At 49.3% G+C, this 24,715-nt stretch overlaps 1 protein-coding gene across 1 annotated transcript in view; it reads right to left on the bottom strand.

Annotated features, from left to right (window-relative positions):
* Positions 1-4,759: 4,759 nt before the first annotated feature.
* Positions 4,760-24,715, bottom strand: part of LOC148000656 (uncharacterized) — a 30,620-nt gene continuing 10,664 nt past the window's right edge. Inside the window, exons 5-11 of the mRNA XM_087589478.1 lie at positions 23,934-24,070; positions 21,022-21,112; positions 12,956-13,061; positions 12,359-12,433; positions 7,774-7,896; positions 7,661-7,720; positions 4,760-4,939 (exon numbers count right to left, since the gene is read on the bottom strand). Of these exons, the coding sequence (XP_087445604.1) occupies positions 4,760-4,939; positions 7,661-7,720; positions 7,774-7,896; positions 12,359-12,433; positions 12,956-13,061; positions 21,022-21,112; positions 23,934-24,070 (772 nt within the window). The remainder of the gene's footprint in view (positions 4,940-7,660; positions 7,721-7,773; positions 7,897-12,358; positions 12,434-12,955; positions 13,062-21,021; positions 21,113-23,933; positions 24,071-24,715) is intronic.

Below are 24,715 nucleotides of genomic sequence, written 5' to 3'. Positions count from 1 at the left end.
CCATGCATACACCCCAGCTTTGAGCTTTGGGTAGAAGATTGATAGGGGACTGAAATTGATCCTTTGTCCATCAACATGACAGGCGCGATAATGGATAGACTACCCATATCAGCTCATCAGGATGCAGCCCCATGGCCACCACGGAGCAGATGTTTCCTTTTGTGCCGCGCTGATAGAGAAATGGACAAGGGACATTTAAAATTCATTGTGGGGGAGACCCTATATTATAATGAATCTCATTAATAGTGATTAAGATTTTTTTTTTTTACTCCCCCGCTACCGTGGTTAATACCCTCCCTTAGGTTGCCAGCCGCTGGTATCACCATTTTGTGTCTTCAGAAGATTTCTCATGCTTTAAACAACAAACAACTTCCAAACTAAAAAAAAAAAGTTCATTTCCTTACAAACGGGCCAAATTCACACTGCAGAGGTGTTTCAAATGACGAGTGTGTGAATGGAGACGTGCTCAGGGTCCCCAAGTTCTCTATGACTTTTGTTTGCTGTTGTAGGCAGGTGGCAGCCAACATAACCGCTCTGTTTACTCAACTAGAAAACTCTTCCGGAATTCATGGTGGAAACTCAGGACCCCAATCAGGGACGATGCCTGTCAATAACAGGGTGTGGTGTTCGTCTGTGTTTATAGACAAGGACGTTCTCTCTGCCGGGGACAGAACGTGGAATGCTGGGCTCTGATAGTTCTCCACCTCCATTCATGGGTTCGGACTTTGCTCCTGTGAAGCAGAGATCTGGGACCGGTCAGGTAGAGCCGTGCCTCTTATGGGGACTCCTGCACTGGCACCATGACCGGAGCTGGGGAGAACCCACTATTACAGCACGGTTTCTGCTACATTAACCCAGTCAGCCCTGCCCTTCCCAAGCGCCACAGCCTTTTGTGACACCGAAATCACTCCCACAGCTCCAGAATGTTAATGCCAACCTAATTATACATCTCGGCTTCCGCTTTGGCGATAGGCTGTACTTAAGTAAAATTTAGCGCAACTTATGCGTTCCTACAGCTGGATAATTAGAAGGCATTTCAGTTTGGGGGGCAGGAAATTAATGATACGAAGATCAGGAACTATTTAAAGACGGTTATCCTCTGCTCTTACGGACCCGCTCCTGGAATCAAACTAAACCCCGGGTGGAATCAAGCCCTGAGAGGGAGGCGGGCATGGTTAGGATTCAACTTGTGAGCCTGGGACCCATGCCTCCTCTACCCACAATCCTCTGGGTGAACTGAGCCAGCTGAATTCTGAGGTAGGGCTGGCTGGTCAAGGGAGGTCTGGGCAAGCCGAGAAGATGCAACTCCCAGATTTTCACAATCCCTTGACTGGAGGGAGAGATTATCAAACATTAAGGGCAGGAAAGCACCTTGGAAATCATCCCATTTGGGGATTATTGTAATATTTTCTTACTACACCGATATCCAAATAGCCCGACAGTTATGTACACCCAGACATCAAAGGCAGTTGGGCATCCTTCTACCCTGGCTGTGAAAATCCCCCAGAAAGCACACACAGCTCTCTCCTAAGAAGGGGAGCTAGCCTTTTAGATCCACAGATGACACATGAAGCCAGTAGTGAATGAGCAGAAGGCTGGAGCTCATGTCCACTCCCCAACAAGCAAGCAAACCGAGAGCTAGGGGGTCTTTTGAGCTGCACTGTGTCTTGATTTACAGCAGACACAGGGTGCTATGTCTTGGTATCATCATCATCATCATCACATCACCATCATCATCACCACCATCATCATCACCACCATCATCATCACCACCATCATCACCATCACCACCATCATCATCACCATTATTTAACGAGACTGACTGCTTTGTATTGAGAAACGCATCCATGCTACATGTTGAGGTGGGGACAATAAAAGACACCACCTGCTCACAGGTGAGAACGTTCTAGAAGAAAGCTGTTATCAAGGAAAAGAAAGGCCATTCCTGAATCAACACAGATGTGGAGCGGGGATGGGAAGGCCAGCACATTATAGTAAATAAATAGCTTTTGTTCCTTTTGTGTGAGTGTTGGGTGGGAGTGGGTTGAAAAATTACTTGGTCTTTGTGGTTTACTGTTTTCCTCAATGTACAGGAACGTGGTGTCCCTCATGACTATTTCAGAAGCCTCGTGACAACATGAAGGTGTGTGGGGCTCCTCAGCTTCCTGTGTTGCACAACAGCAGCCCCACGCAAGATCTTTCGCCAGCTATTCTAAAAAGCTTTCTGTCTTACAAGTGTGTGGCTACCTGGAATGTGGATGGGTGTGAAAGCCTGCGATGGGTGTGTGCGTTTGCTGGAAGTGAAGTTGTCCATGCTTGTGTATGAACGCACATGTGTGTACCCATTTGTTTCTGTCTGCAGCTAAGCGTGTGGTTGTACATTCGTTTGCCTGTTCACCTGCATGTGTGTGTGTGTGTGTGTGTGTGTGTACAAGAGTGTGTAAGACAGAGTGAGTGTACTGGTCTGTCCCGCTGGAGAGCATCTGTGAACTAGGATTCTATATCCCAAGTCTTCGTCTATCTTCTGATGTCCCTCTGGGTCTTGGAACTTGCACCATTACTGAGCCACCTACGGTTTTGTTTTGTTTTGTTTTGTTTTGTTTTGTTTTGTTTTGTTTTGTGTTTTGTTTGTTTGGACTGTCTGCTCTGGGCAAGCCACTCCACTTTCTCAGATACCTGCCTACCTACCTTAGTCATGTGGAGAGGCATCTTGGGACACTACCCTCCTTTGCTATAGGGAGATCTGTCATGGTGGATAAAAGCCTGCTCAGACTGCATTGCAGAGGTCTGCAGCTCCAAGGGTAGGGAATAAGCTAAGCTTTCTACAGGACAAATCCCTGGTGACGAGAGACTGTTTGTGGAGTGACAGGGACTACAGACTCACGGAACACCCATCACCAGCTGGCATCTTCTTTCCATTCTCTTTCCATTTCTCCTTTCAGTGTGTTTTGTCCCCAGGAGGTCCTCCAGCCTGACAGGGTGCACTGGGTCTCACCTGCCTGCTCTCCATTTGCCAGGGCCTTAGACAAGTCAGGGAGCAGAGACATTCCTTTGATGCCCTGATTCAACTGTTGATATCTTTTAGCATAAGAGACACCCATCTTTAGTTTTTCAAAAGACACATGAGGCATCCTATGTAGTGTTTTCCCAAATTCGGATTACGAATTTTTCTACATCTTGTCTCACAGAGACGAACATCTCTAGGAGAGAGAAGGAGGACTCATCTGAAGGATCTACCACAAAGTTAAGAGGATTTCAGGGTTTGGGTGTCTTATCCTCCAGTGATCTCTCGCCTAACCTGAAATCTCAATCTCATGTATTCCTTTCAAAAAACAATTTGGGGTGTTCTTTTTAAAGGATAATAGTTCAGAAGTTTTTCCCTCCTTTGAAGGGCACGGTATACTTCAGCACCCTACCCCCCCTCGCCACACCCCACCACCCCTCAGCATTTACAGATGCAGAGAAGCCTATCCACCTACAGCTTGGCTCTTCATCTCCACTTTGAAGGGAGGGGGAGAAGACGATATTTCAAAGTAATTCTATCATAGGCATGAAATACCGAAACCCTTGATTAAATGTTGTAGCCTCTGATTACATTAGAACCATGAAATATGAGTCTCTCCTGAGCTGGCAACGGGTGGCTAGTTAATGTGTATATGTACTGCTGCTGCGTGTCCTGGTGTCTAGGCCTCTCTGTCCACTCTGAGGGAGATAAATAAGGAAGTGTGCAATCAGCAGGTGATGTAGAGGCAGCACGGAAACGGAGAAGAGCCACTCAATTGCTCCCAGAATCTATTTTACATGCCTACGCGGCCATTCTTTATCATCGGAAGAGGCTGCTGGCTCAACTCACTATTCGCTGTAGACTGCCCCCACCACAGCTCACTCACAATACTCCAGAGCTACTCACTTACTCACTCCCAAACTTAACGCTCTCTATGGGGGGTCTTGGACCCTGCCTTTGTGTGTGTGTGTGTGTGTGTGTGTGTGTGTGTGTGTGTGTGTGTGTGTGTGTGACTGGCACAATCTGGGTCCCTCAGATTTCCCTATGTATTTGTGGGGACTATCCTGATCTGAGGGTGAGAAAGAACTCTAGACGATTCCGGCAGAGGAGAGAGTGAACAGAGATTCACACCTCCACATGCCTGGTGCCCGGTATTTACCAGATCCCAATGGGCAAGTTAAGTGTGCCCTGGGAAAGAAAATTAAGAGAATTCATTCAGTCATCCCAGTCTCTCTGCAATGACCCTCTGTCCAAATGACAGAGGTGTACCCACAGAAGAAGCGACAATTTCAATGTCCTGAGTGACATATGGAATTGAACTGAGTCGTGAACTGTAAAATATGCCCTAGACTGTGAGACACTTAGAAAGTCTCATTCTCCATGGCCTTGTCCCTGGTCACAGCTTTAATTAATTTTGCTCATTTGGCCTTGGACTCCTCTTTCCAGCCAGATTATTAGGTTAATATTTCACACAAAGTAGAGAGGACATGACCCATTCTGCAGGAGCATGCTGGCCCCCCGCCTTCACACTGAGTGTGGACACAGATCCGTGGCACCTAGGTGAAGGCTACGCTCAGGCCTTCTAGTGTTGGGCCAGGCTGCTCTATTCTCGCCTGTCTTAACCCAGGATCTCTGCTCTCTTTGGTAGAGTTAACTGACAGCCAACAGTTATAGCATCAGCTGATTTGGGAGAAAGATTAGGGACCAATTAAGCCCAAATCTCACTCCCTTTTTCAAGGGGTGGATGGCCCCTCCCTACACACTTTCTATTAGGGCTGACTGAGTATCTTTTCCTCTTTGTTCCCCAGTGCTGCTGCTGTCGTCTTCTTCCTCTTCTTCCTCTTCTTCCTCTTCCTCCTCCTCCTTCTTCTTCCTCGTCCTCTTCTTTGTTTTATTTTTTGGTTTGTTTTTTGTTTTTGTTTTTTGATTCTTCAACTGAGGGCAAGAGGATTTATTGTATCAGAGTTATACCTGGCCACAAGTGAGAACTGAAGTAGTCCAAAATGCCAAAGGTGCAGGGCGGAAGGCCAGCGGGACTGTTTTGGTTGTAAGAAAGGCAGTCAGTTCTCCAGGTGATCTCAGTGAGATGACATTCGGGGTCCACTGAGACTTACTGCCGACAGCAGCACACAGTCCTACAACTTCTGCCAGTGTCCCTGTCTTCAGCATCCCTTACTTCTGCTCCTGCAGGCTCCGTGGTGCACAAGCTAACTTGCTTGGACCTCTGCCTCATCTTTCTTCTCTTGCCCTTCAGCCTGCTATTTGCTTCCCCTGCCACTTTGCTCTGATGGTGCAGGCGTTTCAAGGAAGATGGCGCTAAGGCTGATCTCCCCAGCTTCTTACCACAGCTTTCTCCCTTTGTGGCAGGCAAGTGCTGTGCTCTCCGCGTTCCTTCCTGTTATCCTTCCTTAATCTGGAACCATGAGCACTATGTCTGGGGAGCCTACTGGTGAGAACATAGTGGCTTCAGCACTGTTTTCCACAAGGGAGAATGGGAATACTTTTCCTGAGAAATCTGTTTACTGTACAGAGGGGAAACAACAGACCAAAGATTCCATCCTGATGGGTCAGTGAGTTTACTGGGGTCACTTACAGGAGCATGTGTGGGTCGAGTTCCACCCCAACAGACAACTCAAGAGAGCTGCACTGCTTGAGATTCCTGCACAGCCTGTAGGTAGTTCTACCACTGACTAATCTCCCCAGCGGTGGTACAGTGCTTACACAATCTCATCCAGGGCCTTCATGAGTCTTATAAGTCCCTGTGCACTTCATGGGACTTGGAAACTCCCTCCCCCTTCATGAGGGGACCTTTCAAACATATGATCTACCCTGATCATATACATGCCTGAATTATAGTATGATCTGGTTATAATATAGACATGCTGTTAGCACACACCTTTAACACCTAACAATGAAAGTAAAGTTTGTTTGTAGAAGGAAGTAGCCAAGTTTGAAGGTGACATTTAAGTGAGGGGCAGAAAAAGTGATGAATCCAAGATAGATTTGATAGAATGAGTCAGAGATAGGATATGCCAAAACTCACATGAGAAAAAGTTGACACCAGTAAGACTCTGCATACGGAATGAGCCAGTGTGTGACAGGCCACTGGCCTTCCCTGAACCCTCTGGGACCCCAACTAGCTGGGCAGAGACTGAGTCTATACTGTGTTTAGAATCAGTCCTTGGAAGTCAACTCATAGTGACTAGCAGCCAAAAGAACAGAGAGGGAAGATCGGTGTCCTTAGGACCAGCTTGTCCATAGCTGTGTGACCCAAAGGACATCAGTGGTCTCCTAGACACACCTTAAAAAAACACCAAAGGGATCCCAGAATGACTCTGATGAAAACGATTTGCCAAGCACTACCTTTGGGCTGTGTGTGATCCAGCCACTGAAGAGTAAAGCAAAGGACAGCAAGATGACAACCAATCACTGCCCAGAACTTGGCCTTGAAGGAATGGGTGGGAAAGGGTTACAAAGGGACACACACGCCTTTGCTGCCTTGACAAACCTTTGGTTGTCAGGTTGATTTACAGAGGGAGTGCTGGAGACAGATCCCCCCCACACTGCTGAGCATGCCCCTGCATTCTGAGGGGAGACTGATGCATGACCTGCGGCCAATCAACTGACCGGTGCCCAAACATACACTCAATGGAGAGCCCCCAGTTGCTGCCCGACCCCTTCCATCTATTACTCTATTAGTCCCACACGGGAGAGTGGAAGATTCACAGTACGTATCAGACCGTGATCGGTCTGTCAGTCTGAGAAAGCGCCAGGAAAACAAAAGAACAAAATTGATGAAATAAATAAACAGAGTAACCCGTCAGCTGGTATTAGAAAGATACATCTTCATCTAGAAGTCACAAAAATTTACTGCCCTTCCAGCACACACGGCTGCACAACCGTATATTATCACAGGCTTTACGGGCGTGCCTTCCAACTGCCAACGTCTTTGGCATGCATAAAACTTGCATCCATGTTTTGATGAGAAGCTGCCTCAAATCTATGCCGGAAGTAGAGCAGAGATCACTCAAAACAAGAAGGGAATATGTAAGAGCTGCTGTTGTGTTTGGAGGGGAGGAGAGTGAGCAAGGCCGCGCTTAGAGCCTGAAGAGGAGAAAAAGTCCGGTGAGTGAGGACGAAACCGGTGAGGACCATCTCCTCACAGCTGAGGTATAAAAGATGAACTGAGTCACGGGGACTTATGGGGGCTTAGTTTCAATATTCATAATGGTTTCAAATAAGATAGTCATTGGTTTTTTTGTTTGTTTGGTTGGTTGGTTTTTTTTTGTTTTGTTTTGTTTTGTTTTTTAATCTGTAACCAAGCATTATCAGGTTAAGTGGCTTCAAGGAGCAGATACCAACTCCTTTCCAGTGCTGAGGGCCATAGTGTAAAGGCATAGGTCAGCAAAAAAAAAAAAAAAAAAAAAAAACACGACTACCAAACATTACTACCAAACAGCAGGGTAATTCTCTGAGCCTCTTCCTAGAACCCACAAAACCTCCCTTGGCATTTAGCCTCTTGTCTTTACTCTGTCCATGCTACACGGCTTCTCCCGGGGCTGGGTTTAAGTACAGACCTAGGGTCGGTCTTCATGAAGCTTTCTTCTCGTAAGGATGCAGACAGATAGGATTAGGGCCCAGCCCTCTTTAGCATACCGGCTTCTTATCTTCACTAGTAACATCTACACCGTCTGGATTTCCAAGTGTGGCAGGATTCTGAGACACAGGGGTTATATGGCCTTAGTGCGTCTGTCCTGAAATGACTCTACCTGTTCATAGACCACAGTCAGGCCCCAGGCCTCAAACTCAACATCCCTAGAAAAACGAAGCCATTGATCTGCCATCTTAAGTTTCCACCCGAAGGCTGAACTCAGGTTCTGGTGGTGTGATTCCTAGTGGTAGGAGGTGGTGTGGGGAAAGGTTCCAGAGAGCAGAACGCAGACGGGGTGAGCTAGGATTTCCACATGCCAGTCTGGCCACCCCATTGGCTGCCCCCGCGTCTGTGGTCACGGGTCTGGAGCTGCGCCATTTCCCCATCTCTGGCTTGCCCAACAGGCATCTGCTTTAGGTGTTAACTGTTGGAGCTCATCTCTGCATACCGCCCTGGATTCCAGCTTGCCTCTTCTCAACACCACCGCCACTCCAACCTTCTGAAATGGAGACTTTCCTCAAGTCCTCTCTCGGGACTTCCTCTCTTTCTTCTTCCTCCTGGGACTCTTTCCATGGGAACCTGCCTGAGGCAGTGGCCACTTCGTGGAGCATGTGCCCGACAGGAAGGAGAACTGCAGTGCCCCCTGCACCCATTCTTTACCACAGCAGTAACCTCTCATCCCTACCAGTTCAAAGATGCCGGCCGTTCCTCTCAGTGTGTCCTCAGCCAAATGTTCTCAGGAACCCTTCATGCCTGTGAAGCCTCCCCATGTCTCCAATTAGACTCTGCTTTCTCCACAGCCATAGTCTTCATTGTTCTTGAGTCTCATTGTTGGTCTCCGCTCATAGGCCTGGGTTTAAGTATAGTGAAAAAGATGGTGGTCACGATTTCTAGGTTGTCAACTCTAGAAACACAGTAGGGTGTCTGGACTCATCCGTGATGGATTTTTTTTTCCTTAAAGATTTATTTTTGTGTACGTGGGTACACTGTCGCTGTTTTCAGACATGGCAGAAGAAGGCATCCGATCCCATTAGAGATGGTTGTGAGCCACATGAAGTTGCTGGGAATCGAACTCAGGGCCTCTGGAAGAACAGTCAGTGCTTGTAACTGCTGAGCCATCAACCCAGCCCCCTCATGATGGATTTCGTGGAGAAAACTAACCAAGGAGAGAAGCCGTGGCGGCACCATGCTGCATGTTAGGGTCTCGGGACGGACGGAAGTCTAAAAACGTTCTATCTTTGCGGAGCCGCTGGCCACTGCCCTCAGTCTCTTTCCGCCTTCCGGTCTACTGAGGTAGGAGTAAAGGGCTGCTTCCTGTCCCTGCCGTCGCCGAGAGTGCCGCAATTCTGCCATCATCATCGTGGACCTTATGGCCTAAAGCCCAGAGCCAAAACAAATTCATCAGCCCCTTTAAGATGTTCGTCATCGGGGTTGGGGATTTAGCTCAATGGTGGAGCGCTTGCCTAGCAAGCACAAGGCCCTGGGTTCGGTCCCCAGCTCCGGAAAAAAAAGGGGAAAAAAAAAAAGATGTTCGTCATCAGATATTCAGTCACAGCAACAATGTAACTCACCAGTGAGCTAGTAAGGAAGGTAGAGGAGCCCAGTTCTGTAACAGACAGATGCGTGGGAGCAGTTACTCAAATGTATACTGTATTAGCTCCTAGCAGGACATATTTCCCACCTCAAGGATCCTAGATCAAAAATGAGATCAAGGAACAGGGCTGGGACAGGGCTGGGAGTGGGAGAGGCCACCTAGGTATCCTCCATACTGCTGAGCCCCAAAGGGCCAGAGGTCAGCTTTCCCTGGATAAAGCAGTGCAGTGAGCAGATGCCAGTTTTGTGAATTGTTTATTATGGGGTTGTTTTTCTCGGAGTCCAGGGTTGTAGATTTTTCTGGCCAAGTGCGATAGGTAGTTATTTTCGAGTTATTAAATATTCATTATTAAATATTTAATATTTACCAGGGCTGTTTCTTTCATACAAACTAATTATGCACAGACCTTTCATTGCCAGGAACTATATGCTGGTAAAGACTAATTAGCATCACAATGACTGCCCCTCGTGTAAGTAGGGCCATGAAAGATCAGGATAAATATTTAATTTGAATGCTGTTTGTGGGTTCTCCCTGATTATGTAGTGAGCTCAGCCCAGGGGTCTCAGCGGCTGCTCACAAAAAATAAGTGGCAAAGACCAACGCTAGGGCAGACCATGAGGTGGCAAGGCACTTTCTGTGTGAACTGAATTGTGTTCACCTAAGTCCTAACTCCCTGGTACCCACACTCCAGGATCAGATGTCTGCACTGGGGGAGGAGGAGGGGGATGGATGAAGGGATGGGAGGAAGGGCCCAGAAGCCACACAGCAGCCTGAGGCCAGTGGGAGGCAAGCACAGAAAGGATTGCAGGCCCACACAGGAACCATCCCCAAGGTTGCCTTGCTTCCAGAGTTGTTCCACCCTGAGTGTCTTCTATTCACACTCTGGTCCTGGGACACTTTGTGTCGCACCCGCAGCCCACGAGGCTGCTGACTGGAAACCCAGGCTTTGTCTGGATTAATTCCTTGAGCCCTTTGGCGCCTCCACGCTCCCTCATTAAACCCCAGGACTGAGCCTGCGGGAGGGGCCGCCTGTGACCTCCTCATCGCAGGAGCCCTTCCTCTTTCACCTGGACTGTAAACACAGACATTAAACAGCAACGTATTCGGAGTGACGAAGACGCTAAGATTTATGAGCGTGTTAAGGCTTTATGACCTGTTCTGAGAGAAATAAAGATGAAACGACAGAAGAAAACCTTCTGCAAATGTTTGACCCGAGTTCTGGTGCATTTGAAATGAGACAAAGGAGAACGGAAGGGAAGGGAGGATGAAGGGAGATGCAGACACACAAAGACACACGAATATTTCTATTCCCTCGGAAAGCATATTGTTGGCTTGTACTTTTGACCAAACACTGCAAGATATTGAGAGAAGAGAGAGAGAAAAAGATCTAAGTTAGGTCTGATTTGTTTTCTGGTTTTTGTTTGTTTGTTTGTTTGTTTTGTTTTGTTTTGTTTTCATTTCTTTTGTCCCGCAGTGTTTAGATTGTGTCTGCACCACAGCAAAGTCCAGGAGACAATTAAGATGACTCTGCTTGTGGTGTCCTGACATGGACTTACTCGAGTGCCCACCCTCAAAATAAAAAGCAAACAAGAGGACCGGGGCGAGGCTTGGTGGAAGAGTGCTTGCCTCCTCGCATTTGCGCATTTGCAAGGCCCTGGGTTCGATTCCTAGTACGAATAAATAAACGATGAGTAGCTCACACCACAGTGCTTGGAACTTTGAGAGTAGATTTTAGGTGGCGTTCTCCAAACAACAGCAATATCCCTGAGTCTGTGTGGGTAGGAATAGCCTGTGCTAATTCACTGCACTGGGGCATCCCAGTACGCTGGGTGGTGACCGCATACGCTAATCCGCTGCATCAGGGCGTTCCACAATACACTTATTTTGAAGCTGCTTGTTTTGTTCTATAATAATACGCATTTAATACAAAATAAACGACAGCAAAGACCGCCTGTGTGTTTCTGGGTGGGTCGGTCCTGAGTAGCTGGCGTTTTAGGATAAGAGGCAGGTTGATTTTTTTTTTTTTTTTTTTTTTTTGTGGTGGTTGTCGTTGTTGTTTTGGAAAATGACTGTAATTTCAATAAATCTCCAAAATGCCATCTTAAAGCCAACGATCCCCTCCGGTGACAGATGACAGACGCCACTGGCTGGCAGAGGCCCCACACCACTTAGGCAGGTTGTTGTCTGCTCTGCTCAGAGGCTCTGGTGCCCTGATTTTCTAACTGTCTTGGCCCAGGGTATAATGTTTTTTGTCTCTATCCAGGCTGTAAGCAATGTAAAAAAGAGTAGAAGATGCCAGAATGCGTTGGTGACAGCAGAGGCTGTGGCAAAAATAGAAAAACCCATTCAAAGCATGTGGGTCACCAGTCCCAGCCTTCTCAAAGTAGAGTAGGCGGAAGGGAGAGACACAGATAAACCCCGGCCTCCCCCAGGGCGGCAGGCAGGGCATCTATGCCATCTTGGCCCAGCCTGGCAAGTTTTGTGCCCTCTTAGAACAACCGGGTCCATTGTGTGTTCCGGCTGTGGCCTCTCCAAGCCCGGGGGCGCTCTCTGGGTGATGGCACTGCTGCCTTTGCAGAGCACAGGGATCATATCTCCCCTTCACACCTGAGCCCAGAGGAGAAAGAGCGGAGGCCACAGGCAGCAATGCCCGCCCAGAAAGGACTTTAGATTTCCCTGTCCCTTCCAAATCTGAGGAGCAGATATAGCTGGTTCTGTCTCATTGCTCCATCCAGGGGGCCTGTGTTGCTCCCAGGCTGGGTCCTGAGCAGAAGAAGTGGGACTTGCCTGGTTTACTTGTGTCAGGTTCAAGCGATGCTTGGCCTTGCAAAACCAGAGGCGCAGAATTCAAGCTGGTGGTCAGCATCACATCGGGGAAAAATCCTGTTTCTGTCATGACAGAGAAGCCTCTGCAAATGCAGCGCAGACAAACGCAACCTAGAACGCCAGGCACGCTATTGCTCCGGTACCTTGAAACGGGGTGGATTCGGCAAGGTGCCAAAAGAAGGGACAGCAGCACACAGAGCCCCCTCGTTCTTGCCTCAAATCGAGCTCACTTCTCGGGGCTGCTACTGTTCACACCCCGACCTCAGCACGGTGCAAAACTAACCTCCAGGACAACGAGGAGCTTCTCTTTCGTGCCTCTTCCATCCCCAGGTTCTGTGGCTGAGTTCCCACATCCCGTCTGCGGATGCAACGGAAAAGGAAGAAAGAAAGAGGCTCCCGCGCTTGGGGCACCTGTTCTGTGCCGCACACATCACACCGTGGCACTGCCGAGGCCTGGCAGGTGAATGCCGTCACTGCTCTCAAAGGCAGCTCAGGCACCAACGCTGTCTGAATGAAGGTGGGCCTTGCTAAGTGTGGGCTGTTTCAGCCAACGCCCTGTTTCTGTCGCTGTCCCACACAAAGGACCTTCAGTAGGGACGGAAGAGTCCGCACAAACAAATTCCAGCACCTTCACCTCAGGAGTTACCAGGACAAGCCCACTCACATTCCCCAGAAAACCCAAACCTTGCTGGACGTCCTGAGTGGGGAAGGGCAGAAGGATTAAAGGAACCTCACAAGTAAAGAATGTCTGGTGTTGGAGGAGACAGGACAGGGTTAGGTCTCCCTGGATCCAGCCAGAGCTAACCATTTTCACATCCCTTAGGAGCAATAGGCCGGGCTGGCTGGGCACATCTTCCACAGAGGCACACGTGACACTTACCTGTGCAGCTCTTCTGCAAAGCAAATCAACACAGACCTCCACACAGCACAGCCCCAGAGAAATTTCGATCTCCTTCGATTTTCCCAGGGCAGTCATATCCACCTGCCTGTGGGGGAAAAACTCACCCCCACGGACAAGAAGAGACAGTCACTGGGAATTGCAGCCCCAGGGGAGGTGCCTCTGGAGCAGAACATGTATGTAACTGTCAACATATATGTAACAGTCATACATGTGGTGGGTATGGCAAAGAACTGGCGTGCTAAATGGCTCACACTCATATTTTACCAAGAAAATCCCAGAAACTGTCACATTGACCCTTGTGCAGGGCACAGGGATGTCGTATCTGTGAGAGCACGAGGGTTCCGTGTTGAAACAAATATGTCACGTGGATTTAGTACTCTCGCTACCCCCCATCATGCCTTGGGCTTGATCCTGCTTTGGGTATCCATTCAGTATTGTCACCGTACTAAAACCCTGTACTTTGACAAACTTCTCCAAGTCCATTAGCTGCGTGTCTTTCACTGGGCAAGATCTGAGGACTCGTTCCCAGAGAAGCCACCATAGGACCAAAAGATGTGTTTACTACTCTGATACCAAAAGACTTGGCCATTTGGATTCCTCCACATGGGTGAGATGTTCTTGCAGAGCTCTCATCTGCATGGACTATTATGATTTTCAAAATTCTGAGAGCTGAAGAGCAAATAAAATCATTGAGGGTCCTTCTTAAAATCCTACCCTGGAATTTGTTGCCCATTGCATGTTCATCTCCAGGTCTCCGTGCTCCCACTCACCCTCCCTCAGGTGCTCCCACTCACCCACCCTCACGTGCTCCCACTCACCCACCCTCACGTGCTCCCACTCACCCTCCCTCATGTGCTCCCACTCACCCTCCCTCATGTGCTCCCACTCACCCTCCCTCATGTGCTCCCGCTCACCCTCCCTCATGTGCTCCCGCTCCTCCCTCATGTGCTCCCGCTCACCCTCCCTCATGTGCTCCCACTCACCCTCCCTCATGTGCTCCCACTCACCCTCCCTCATGTGCTCACAATTATCCTCCCTCAGGTGCTCCCACTCACCCTCCCTCATGTGCTCCCGCTCCCCCCTCATGTGCTCCCACTCACCCTCCCTCATGTGCTCCCGCTCACCCTCCCTCACGTGCTCCGACTCACCCTCCCTCACGTGCTCCCATTCATCCACCCTCACGTGCTCCCACTCACCCTCCCTCATGTGCTCCCACTCACCCTCCCTCATGTGCTCCCACTCACCCTCCCTCATGTGCTCCCGCTCACCCACCCTCATGTGCTCCCACTCACCCACCCTCATGTGCTCCCACTTATCCTCCCTCAGGTGCTCCCACTCACCCTCCCTCATGTGCTCCCGCTCCCCCCTCATGTGCTCCCACTCACCCTCCCTCATGTGCTCCCACTCACCCCCCCTCATGTGCTCCCACTCACCCTCCCTCATGTGCTCCCACTCACCCTCCCTCATGTGCTCCCACTCACCCACCCTCATGTGCTCCCACTCACCCTCCCTCATGTGCTCCCGCTCACCCACCCTCATGTGCTCCCACTCACCCACCCTCATGTGCTCCCACTTATCCTCCCTCAGGTGCTCCCACTCACCCTCCCTCATGTGCTCCCGCTCCCCCCTCATGTGCTCCCACTCACCCTCCCTCATGTGCTCCCACTCACCTTCCCTCATGTGCTCCCACTCACCCTCTCTCACGTGCTCCCACTCACCCACCCTCACGTCCTCCCACTCACCCTCTCTCACGTGCTCCCACTCACCCTCCCTCCTGTGCTCCCACTCACCCTCCCTCACGTGCTCCCACTCACCCACCCTCACGTCCTCCCACTCACCCTCCCTCATGTGCTCCCACTCACCCTCCCTCATGTGCTCCCACTCACCCTCCCTCACGTCCTCCCACTCACCCTCTCTCACGTGCTCCCACTCACCCTCCCTCCTGTGCTCCCACTCACCCTCCCTCCTGTGCTCCCACTCACCCTCCCTCATGTGCTCCCACTCACCCTCCCTCATGTGCTCCCACTCACCCTCCCTCATGTTCTCCCACTCACCCTCCCTCAGGTGCTCCCACTCACCCTCCCTCAGGTGCTCCCACTCACCCACCCTCACGTCCTCCCACTCACCCTCCCTCAGGTGCTCCCACTCACCCTCCCTCAGGTGCTCCCACTCACCCTCCCTCCTGTGCTCCCACTCACCCTCCCTCACGTGCTCCCACTCACCCACCCTCACGTCCTCCCACTCACCCTCCCTCATGTGCTCCCACTCACCCTCCCTCATGTGCTCCCACTCACCCTCCCTCACGTCCTCCCACTCACCCTCTCTCACGTGCTCCCACTCACCCTCCCTCCTGTGCTCCCACTCACCCTCCCTCCTGTGCTCCCACTCACCCTCCCTCATGTGCTCCCACTCACCCTCCCTCATGTGCTCCCACTCACCCTCCCTCATGTTCTCCCACTCACCCTCCCTCATGTACTCCCACTCACCCTCCCTCAGGTGCTCCCACTCACCCACCCTCACGTCCTCCCACTCACCCTCCCTCAGGTGCTCCCACTCACCCTCCCTCAGGTGCTCCCACTCACCCACCCTCACGTGCTCCCACTCACCCTCCCTCATGTGCTCCCACTTACCCACCCTCATGTGCTCCCACTCACCCTCCCTCAGGTGCTCCCACTCACCCATCCTCACGTGCTCCCGCTCACCCTCCCTCACGTGCTCCCACTCACCCTCCCTCATGTGCTCCCACTCACCCTTCCTCACCTGCTCCCACTCACCCTCCCTCAGATGCTCCCACTCACCCTCCCTCATGTGTTCCCACTCACCCACCCTCATGTGCTCCCACTCACCCTCCCTCACGTCTCCCACTCACCCTCCCTCACGTCTCCCACTCACCTACCCTGAGTACATGGAGGCATTGTTTAAACAAAAGACCTGGCTCGTTCATAACTGGCACAGGCTTTGCCTGTTCTGTAGCTAGTCACTCAGGACTCCAACAAGGGGATGGCACCTTCCTATCTTACATGCCCTCTGATGTGTCTTCATTTGTAGCTGAGTAGCAGAGCCAGTGCCTCTGCTCCCCCGGGGTGTGGATTATTTACTTCTAATTCTGAGCGCAAAGAATAAGATGGATGAATGGGGGGACAGATGGATGGGCAGATGGATGGACAGACAACAATGGATGGACAGATAATGAAAGGATGGATGCATGGATGATGGATGGGTGCATGGGTGGATGAATGATGGACAGACAGATACACAGATGGATACAGATGGATAGAGACACACGATGAATGAACGGAGCAGACGCCACATGTGGAAACAGAGAAAAATCTTCCTCGGGTCCCCTGAATAAGGAATTCCAGGCTCAGAGTCCACAGATGAAGATGTGGGACAGAATTCCCTAGGGCATCCACAGAGCTATTGGAAACATGGCTGTTCCTACTGCTGACACCTTTCTAACCTTTTAAGCTCAGGTGAGGCCATCACTCAAGAGCATAGCCCCGTTCACAGGGGCCTTTCTCTAAGGCATATAAATACGCAACCTTAAGGCTAAGGAGATGATCCAGTCACCTGTAATTCCAGCCCTGGGAAAATGAAACACGGAGAATTCCTAAAGCTACCCTAGCCAAACTGGTGAGTTCTCAGGTTCAGAGAAAGACTACTGCAAAAAAATTAAGTGGAAAGACATTTAAAAAGATACCCACCATTGACCTGTGTACAAAAATACACACACACACACATACACACACACACATACACAGAGAGAGAGAGAGACAGAGAGACAGAGAGACAGAGAGACAGAGAGACAGAGACAGAGACAGACAGGTACAGAGACAGACAGACACATACACAGATGAGAGAGAGAGACAGAGACAGAGTCACAGAGACGGAGAGAAAGACAGAGACACAGAGGCAGAGACAGAGTCAGACAGACAGGTATAGAGACAAACAAACACACACACACACATACACACATGTGGGAGAGAGAGAGACAGACAGAACCTTGGCCCCAGCTGAGCATGGTAGAGTATACCTGGAATGCCATCTCTCAGGAGACTGTGGCAAAAGTTCTAGGGCTCTGTGGTCAGCCCAGGCTGTGTAGTGAGCCCCACCACAGCTAGCCCTGTAACTTAGGCACTGTGGGGATTGTGGGGCATGCAGATCATAGGATAGCAGTGATCTCAGGACTGTGAAACCTGGTATTCTCTGCTGGGGCTATTGATGTGATGGCCTGCACAGCATTGTATTTTGGTTCCAGCTGAATATTTGAGAACAACTGAGATAGCTGAGTTTTGAGAACTGAAGGGGGGAGGGGATTCTATGCTGGTGGCTGATCAACATAAGCCAGGGATACATAGGCAGTCCTTCCAGGGGCAATCCACGTATCCTTAGGGCAAAGACTGGGACACATGCACCAGGGAGACGGAAAGAAAATCCCCAGGAGTAGACATTGGAAGGCTTCTTCTGTGCATTGACTGTGCCCCCCCCCCCCCCACTAATTCACAGAAGGAATTTGAGCCTGTTCATGTGATGGATCTGGTTATCAGGGCCTTTGAGAAACACCGTAGCTATGAGGGTAACCCTCTGATCATAAGATGAGATCAGTGTCCCCGCCCCAGAGGGAGAGGGATCCTGTAGGTCTCACTCTCTTTCTCAGGACACTGGAGGGAGGCTGTGATCTCCAAGCCTTCAGAAAAGCCTTCCTGAGGAAACTAGTCAGCATCACGTCTGGACTTCCAGCCTCCTTACTGAGAAGGCTTTCTCATGGGAGGCATCCATCTATGGCACTTTGTTGAGTGACCTAGATGGACAGTTGCCCTCCTTGTTGAATTCAGAGGTGACCTTCCTCTCAGGCAGGGAGCAGGAGGAACTGTGGATGAGGCAGGATGCTGAGGCCCCGTACACATTGCCTTTTAGCCCTAGCAGCTCTGCCAGGCCATACTCAGGATACAACAGTAAAACAATGGGACCCTGAGAATTGGGGTGAGGACGCTTGGTTCAGTGAACTTGAGTAGCTAGGACCCTTAGATACTATCTTTCCTCTGCATCATGGCCGTGAGTCCCCTTCAAAGTCTCACAGGCTTGCTTTTTTGAGGTCTCTGCTTGACAGTGCAAGCCCAAGGTGCCTCCTCAAACTTGGTCCTCAACTCTTCTTCCACCCCCCACCTGACCTATCTAGGGAAAGGTAGCATGTACGAAATAAGTAGGGGGTTATCAAGGGGCAGGGACCAGCCACATCATGGCAGGAACCGGGAGACTCTTTACAGCGACATTCTAGGTGTTCTATCATGGTGGAACAAGAAACAGCTCCAAAACTTGTGGAGATGAGGAAGCCTAGTGACATAGGAGATCATTCACACAAGCACACCTCCAGAAATTCTGCTTAGCTGAGGAGAGTCCCAGAGAGAGTCTCAACTCTGAGCCGTCCATACCCCACCTCCAAGACTTGGCGCCTAGGACCTGCTCTAAAGAGAGAGCTCGGGCACTGGAGCACACTCCCTCATATATGAAAGTGCTACTCCCACCCTGCCTTACGCACACAGACCCTGTGCCCACAGGACCACGCCTCACCATCTGCTGGCTCCCCAGCTCCGGGACAAACCTTCAGCTACTAAGCTTGCATTTCTTGCATGTATGGAAAGTCAAGTTAATGAACAGCATGCTTTTGCAAGGACACCAGTAAGGATCCTCGTACAGTTACAATGACCAATCTGGGAAGCCAGGGGACTAGGACAGGGATCGATTTGCAAATAGCCTACCTCCAGGCTTCTGCTCTTCTGCTGTTTTCCTCAGGGCCACAGAAGAGGGCTTCTCTTGCTAGAGCTCTCTGGAAGCCTATGCAGTGTCTTGGGAGAATTCTCTAGCACCATATGCCAGATCCAATTGTGAATTGGACCTCACGGTATGGCGTGGATGCATTATCTAATTAATCAGCATTTAAAGGCTCTCTGGAGAAGATACTACGGAGCACACAATACTCTCCCAGAATACGTAACAGGTTACCCTGGGAGCTGAGGAGCCGAAAACATTTTAATGGGCATCCGCAGTGAAGGTTAACACATATATATATCATGTTCATCAGAGCTTTGCATTTTGGGAACTTCAGGGGCTGATGCTGGCTGGGTTGACATCATCAAGGATACTTTGGGGAGCTTGTCCTCCACCAACCAAGTCCCTGAGAAGAAAGGCATTGCTGTGTGTGAAACAGCTTGCTGGCCAGTTTCTTATAAGAAGTTATTGTAAGAAAATGGATACACAGAGACATTTCCTTACAGTGAGCTCAGAAGAGAGATGTGGGAGCCATTATCAGAACACAGGGCGGTCATTTTTGTCATGTACCCTACAGACTATTGCCCTGATGAACCTTTCACTAAAAATAAAATAAAATAATAAAATAAATTAAAACCAGCCAGGCTGGGGCAATGGCTCACTGGGTAAATACCCTTGCTGCAAAAGCCTGAGGACCAGAGTTCAAATCCCCACATGAAAGGAAAATGGGTATGGATGTCTGCAATGCCCGTGTTCCTACATGGTGATAGGAGGTATAGACAGGAGCATCTCCAGAAGTTCACGGAACAAGAAGTATGATAGTTATCAGACAAACCAGGTGGGAAATGGGGATCAGTGTTGGAAGGTGTCCTCCAACCTCCACATGTGCACTGTACTAAACACACACCTACAGTCACAACACGCCTAACACTCACATACACACCTACAGTCACAACACACCTACAGTTGCAACACACCTACAGTCACATACACACCTACAGTCACATACACACCAACAGTCACAACACATCTACAGTCGCAACACACTTACAGTCACATACACACCTACAGTCACATAACATACCTACAGTCACAACACACCTACAGTCACATACACACCTACAGTCACATAACATACCTACAGTCACATACACACCTACAGTCACATACACACCTACAGTCTCACACACACACACACCTACAGTCACATATACACCTACAGTTATATACACACCTACAGTCTCACACACACACCTACAGTCACATACACACCTACAGTCACATACATACCTACAGTCACATACACACCTACAGTCACATACATACCTACAGTCACATACATACCTACAGTCACAACATACCTACAGTCACACACACACCTATAGTTACAACACACCTACAGTCACATACACACCTACAGTCACATATATACCTACAGTCACATACATACCTACAGTCACAACATACCTACAGTCACACACACACCTATAGTTACAACACACCTACAGTCACATACACACCTACAGTCACATACATACCTACAGTCACATACATACCTACAGTCACAACACACCTACAGTCATAACACACCTACAGTCACATACACACCTATAGTCGCAACACACCTGTAATCACATACACACCAACAGCCACAACACACCTGTAGTCACACACCTACAGTCACAACACACCTACAGTCACATACACACACGTGTCTGTGCCCATGGCCAGGCAGGTAGCAAAAAGGTTGTTAGGAAGAAACAATGTATGAACGTTATAGAAAATTTTAATCCTGACCCTGGGTTTCTACCCCACCTTCGACCATTTAGTTCCCAGATAAAAAAACACACACAACCTTTCTGTTTACAATAAGTCTTATGTTATGTAGTACGAAACCTTGGCTGCTTCCTTCCCTCTATGCTATTAGAATCTATTTTTTATCATAACCCCAAGTTATTATTTATTATGCTTTATCTGGGCTACTTTTAACTCTAACCGGCCAGTCCTGGGGACACGTTCTCTTGACTCTTAACCTGTGATGGCTTCTTCTTCATGCTACATTCTTCTCCCCCTCATGCTCCCTCTCTGACCCACAAGCCCCAAAATCCTAAACCTACTTATGTCTCTTCTACCCAGCTATGGACTGTTGATATCTCTATTTACCAATAAGAAAAAAACTTGGGGCCAAGATATACGTACAAACCCTCTCATCTCTAAGACAACCAAGTCTTCAAAGCCCACTCTTTACAATAGATTATCAAGAGATCGAACCTTACCATATGAGTGACAGAGAAGTTGGCAGTTGCTTAACAAAGTAGGTCTGCTCTCGAGTCTGGGTGCCAGTTGCTCGGAGAGCATCACCCCCAGCTGCTAAGGTATGAGAGCAAGAATCTGTTTTACAGTGTGAGAAAATTGAAGACAGTGCTCATGGCTCATGGCTCATGGCTCATGGCTCAGGGCTCAGGGCTCAGGGCTCAGGGCTCAGGGCTCAGGGCTCAGGGCTCAGGGTTCAGCTAGGCCTCCAACTGTTCCTGTGTCCTAGTAACTCTTAGTTCTAGCTCTGAGAATGCACACAATGCTCTTGCTACCACCTTTCTTCCAAGAATAACTCAACAAGACCTTTTCAGATCACCCCCGAAAAGAATTGCAGACTATGTAAACGGAGCAGTTGTGGAGGAGCCCCCCCCCACCATTTTGACAATGTGAATGTGTGTCATGTGACTGAGTGCTAGAGCAAGGGAAAGGAAGAAAGTTGGGATGAAGCTTTGGCCAGGGTTGAGGGACTTATACCCACACACAACAGGCAGGGTGGACACAGGCCAAGTTAGCCTGTGAATGCGAAATACAACTGGCCTGTATCTTTCTACTTTGGGGTAGATTCCTCAGCATTGGGCAACTGCAAGGAGGAGCACTTGCTTATTACTCTCTTCTCAACACTGTGGTGGGTCACTGTGTAACGTTTTGTCAACCTGACACAAGCTTGGATCATCTGGGAAGAGGGACTCTCCATAGCAAAAATGCCATCAGATTGTCCTGTGGTAAGCCTGTGGGTGCTTTCTTGATTAATAATTGATGTGTGAGGACCCAGACCACTATGGATGGACATGTGGTTCTTGCAGCTATAAGAAAGGTAGTTGGATGTGAGCCTAGAAACAAACCAGTAGGAAGAACTCCTCTATGGCCTCTTTCTCTGTGCCTGCCCGTAGGTTCCTGTCATGGGCTCCTGCCCTGACTTCCCTTCAGGATAGCCTTTTATTTCCAAGCTGGTTTTGGCTGTGGTGTTTTTATCACAGTAGAAACACAGAGTAAAGCCATTATCCTCAACTGTCCATTTTGAGGAAGAGCAAAGCAATGCTAACACTGGACACATGTGCCCTGTAGGGGGCTGACAGCCTCATCCGCAGCCTGTAAAGCAGAAGACCCAAGTCCCTGTCCTGTGCAGTCACACTCCATTTATGCAGAAGAAATGGGGGCCAGCAACAAGCCAAATTAAAAACAGCCACCCTGTCTCTTAGACGGGGGTTTTGGGAGATTCCAAGTCAGCTGGTTTGATGGCAGATTTTGATCATCAGCTTGATTAGATTTGGAAGGAACTACGAGATGCACCTGCAGAGGTCTGTGAAGGCTTTTCCAGACCCTCCCTGGGGTAAACAGCACCTTCTGGAAGCTCAGATATAAAGAGGTCCAAGGACAAAGTCATTCTGCCTTCACCTCTCGCTGGTGAATGAGTCTGCCCTTTCCCTAGTACAACTTAGTGCCACATGTCCTGTTCCTAATGCCACTATCACCAAGACCACAGCTTCTCTGTGTCCCAACATAAACCAAAGACCAAGGACTTTCCAAAGTCCTCCAAGCCTTTAGCAGATCCCAATAGTGTGTGTGTGCGCATGTGCGTATGTGCGTGTGGGCATGTGTTCGGGCGCGTGTGTGTGCACGTGTGTGCATGTGTGCTCGCGCTGGTGTGTGTTCCATATAGTCTTCTGTTGTTTTTTTTTTTTCCCCCTTTGGAGAATACACTGGGTGAGGGTTCTATAATGAGCAGAAAGTAAGGTTGCTCGCCTGGCTGCTGGTCGAAGGATCACTATTGTTTCCCAGGTCAGAATGCCTGTGAGCCTGTAATAGGCCCTCACAGCTTAGTGGGCCTCCAGATCTTAGCACAACTGACATCATGATGGGCGCACTATCAGGCCTGGGAACGCAGCACGCTCATCTCTGACAAAATGAGAGCAAAGACTTCATCTGTAGGAGGAACGGAAGGCTGCAGCCGTCTCTATGTAAACACAGGTCAGGGTGGAGGAGGGCACAGCCGCAAAGACACCTTCTGCAGGAGGACCTAGTTGAAGACTGTCTTAGAGACCAAGGATTGCTGACGCAGACAATGCCAGCCAATCAGGAACTGCTGTTTAGAAGCGACGCTTTCTTGGGACCAATGGGGCGCAGGTGGAGGGTATTAAAGGCGCTTGCTGCAGCGCTTCGAAGATCTCGCTGCGGTATTCCTCGTCAGCTCCTTGAGTCTGTGTTCTTGATTCTGAGCCACATCACCTTCAATCCCCGAGGGCAGGTAGGGTTGTGCAGTGAGTAGTCCAGGGCACAGACAGCACTCACACATCAAAGTCCATAAAAATAAATAAATAAATAAACTCGCTAAGTGTATTTTCTGGCTTTCGTAGTTCTGCCTTTGGCTAACTGTTTTTGCTGACTGAAGTGTGCTAACCCAGGTTGTAGTTTCTGTGTATAAAGCCCACCCTGAGAAATGTTCAGGACTGCGTCTGTTTTCCAAACGCCTGGTATAGTTGCCAGCCGGCTATTGAAGACTCTGTTGGCTTGAACTCGTGTCTGAGTGCTCGTCTCTGGTGGATGTGTCACAACAGGGTGACAAACACACCTCTGATGCTAGACAGAGATGGGGACCTGATGCACCTGTATGTCTCTGTTGCTGATAGCAGCCTGGCGTGGACGTGACTTCCTGTGGCTGAAGCCCAGATCTGTGCCTGTTGCTATTAGCAACTTGAGCTAAGCCTCTTTCTCTCCAGCCATGGGCACACCTGGTTTGCAGCACTATCAACAAACAGCCTGTTTGCCTCCTTCACAGGGCAGTGTGTTCTCGTTCCTGTTGGCCGTTGAATCAGAAACAGAGCACAGAAAACATTAAGAATCTTACAAAATAAACAATCAGAACAAAAAGTACCCCAGCAAGAGCGTTCTCTGCAGGAAAATGGCCCGGTCTGTGCTTGCTGCTTCCAACAGCGCTCAGAACTACTGTAGCGGCACACGGTGTCCCTCGGAGACAAATAAGACATCATCACCCGTATCCATACCCATTTTCTTGTAGAAAAAAAATACAAATTAAACCGAACAGAAGGCACCATGAACTATGAGATCTTGGACAGAAAACGTTCGCGTTAGTATTTTATTTAATTGCACCTGAAAACCTTCTCTTGAGCAGGATAATTGTCCTGGAGGGGATTGGTGTCACTGGTAATTGTTACTTTCACCAAGGATTTAATAATATTTTATAAATGTCAAATGAGCATCTTAGACTGAATTGGAAAATTAAACACTTAAGGTTGAAAATATAATTATTCAGAAAGACATCAAGTTGATGTATGCTTTTTTCCCCCCCTCGACGTTTAATAAGCGATGAAATGTGTGGGGAACGGGGGACTCGTTCTGTAGTGACTAAGAGAGGTGAAAGCCAGGAGAAAAGGAGAAATCATCCCTGTGGTCTAAATGGCTGAACTACACTGCCGTGGGGGCGGGGCTGTTCCTTGGTAAAGTGTCCACTTGGTTGGCTCAAGAAACACCTAACGCATTAGGGGTCTTGGAAGGAACGGATTGGAAATTGGGAGTGGTCTGAGTACAGGCTCCCTTTGCATGTCCAGTGACGTTTTCAAGCACTAACTTCTAATATGTCTGACGGCAGGTCACCACTAGCTCAGCACGCACCACTGAACAGATAGATGTGCTGCA

This window comes from Rattus norvegicus, chromosome 16 (genome assembly GCF_021556685.1).
Source record: "Rattus norvegicus strain SHRSP/BbbUtx chromosome 16, alternate assembly SHRSP_T2T, whole genome shotgun sequence".
Taxonomy (NCBI): domain Eukaryota; kingdom Metazoa; phylum Chordata; class Mammalia; order Rodentia; family Muridae; genus Rattus; species Rattus norvegicus.
This window is presented reverse-complemented; position numbering and strand designations above follow the sequence as displayed.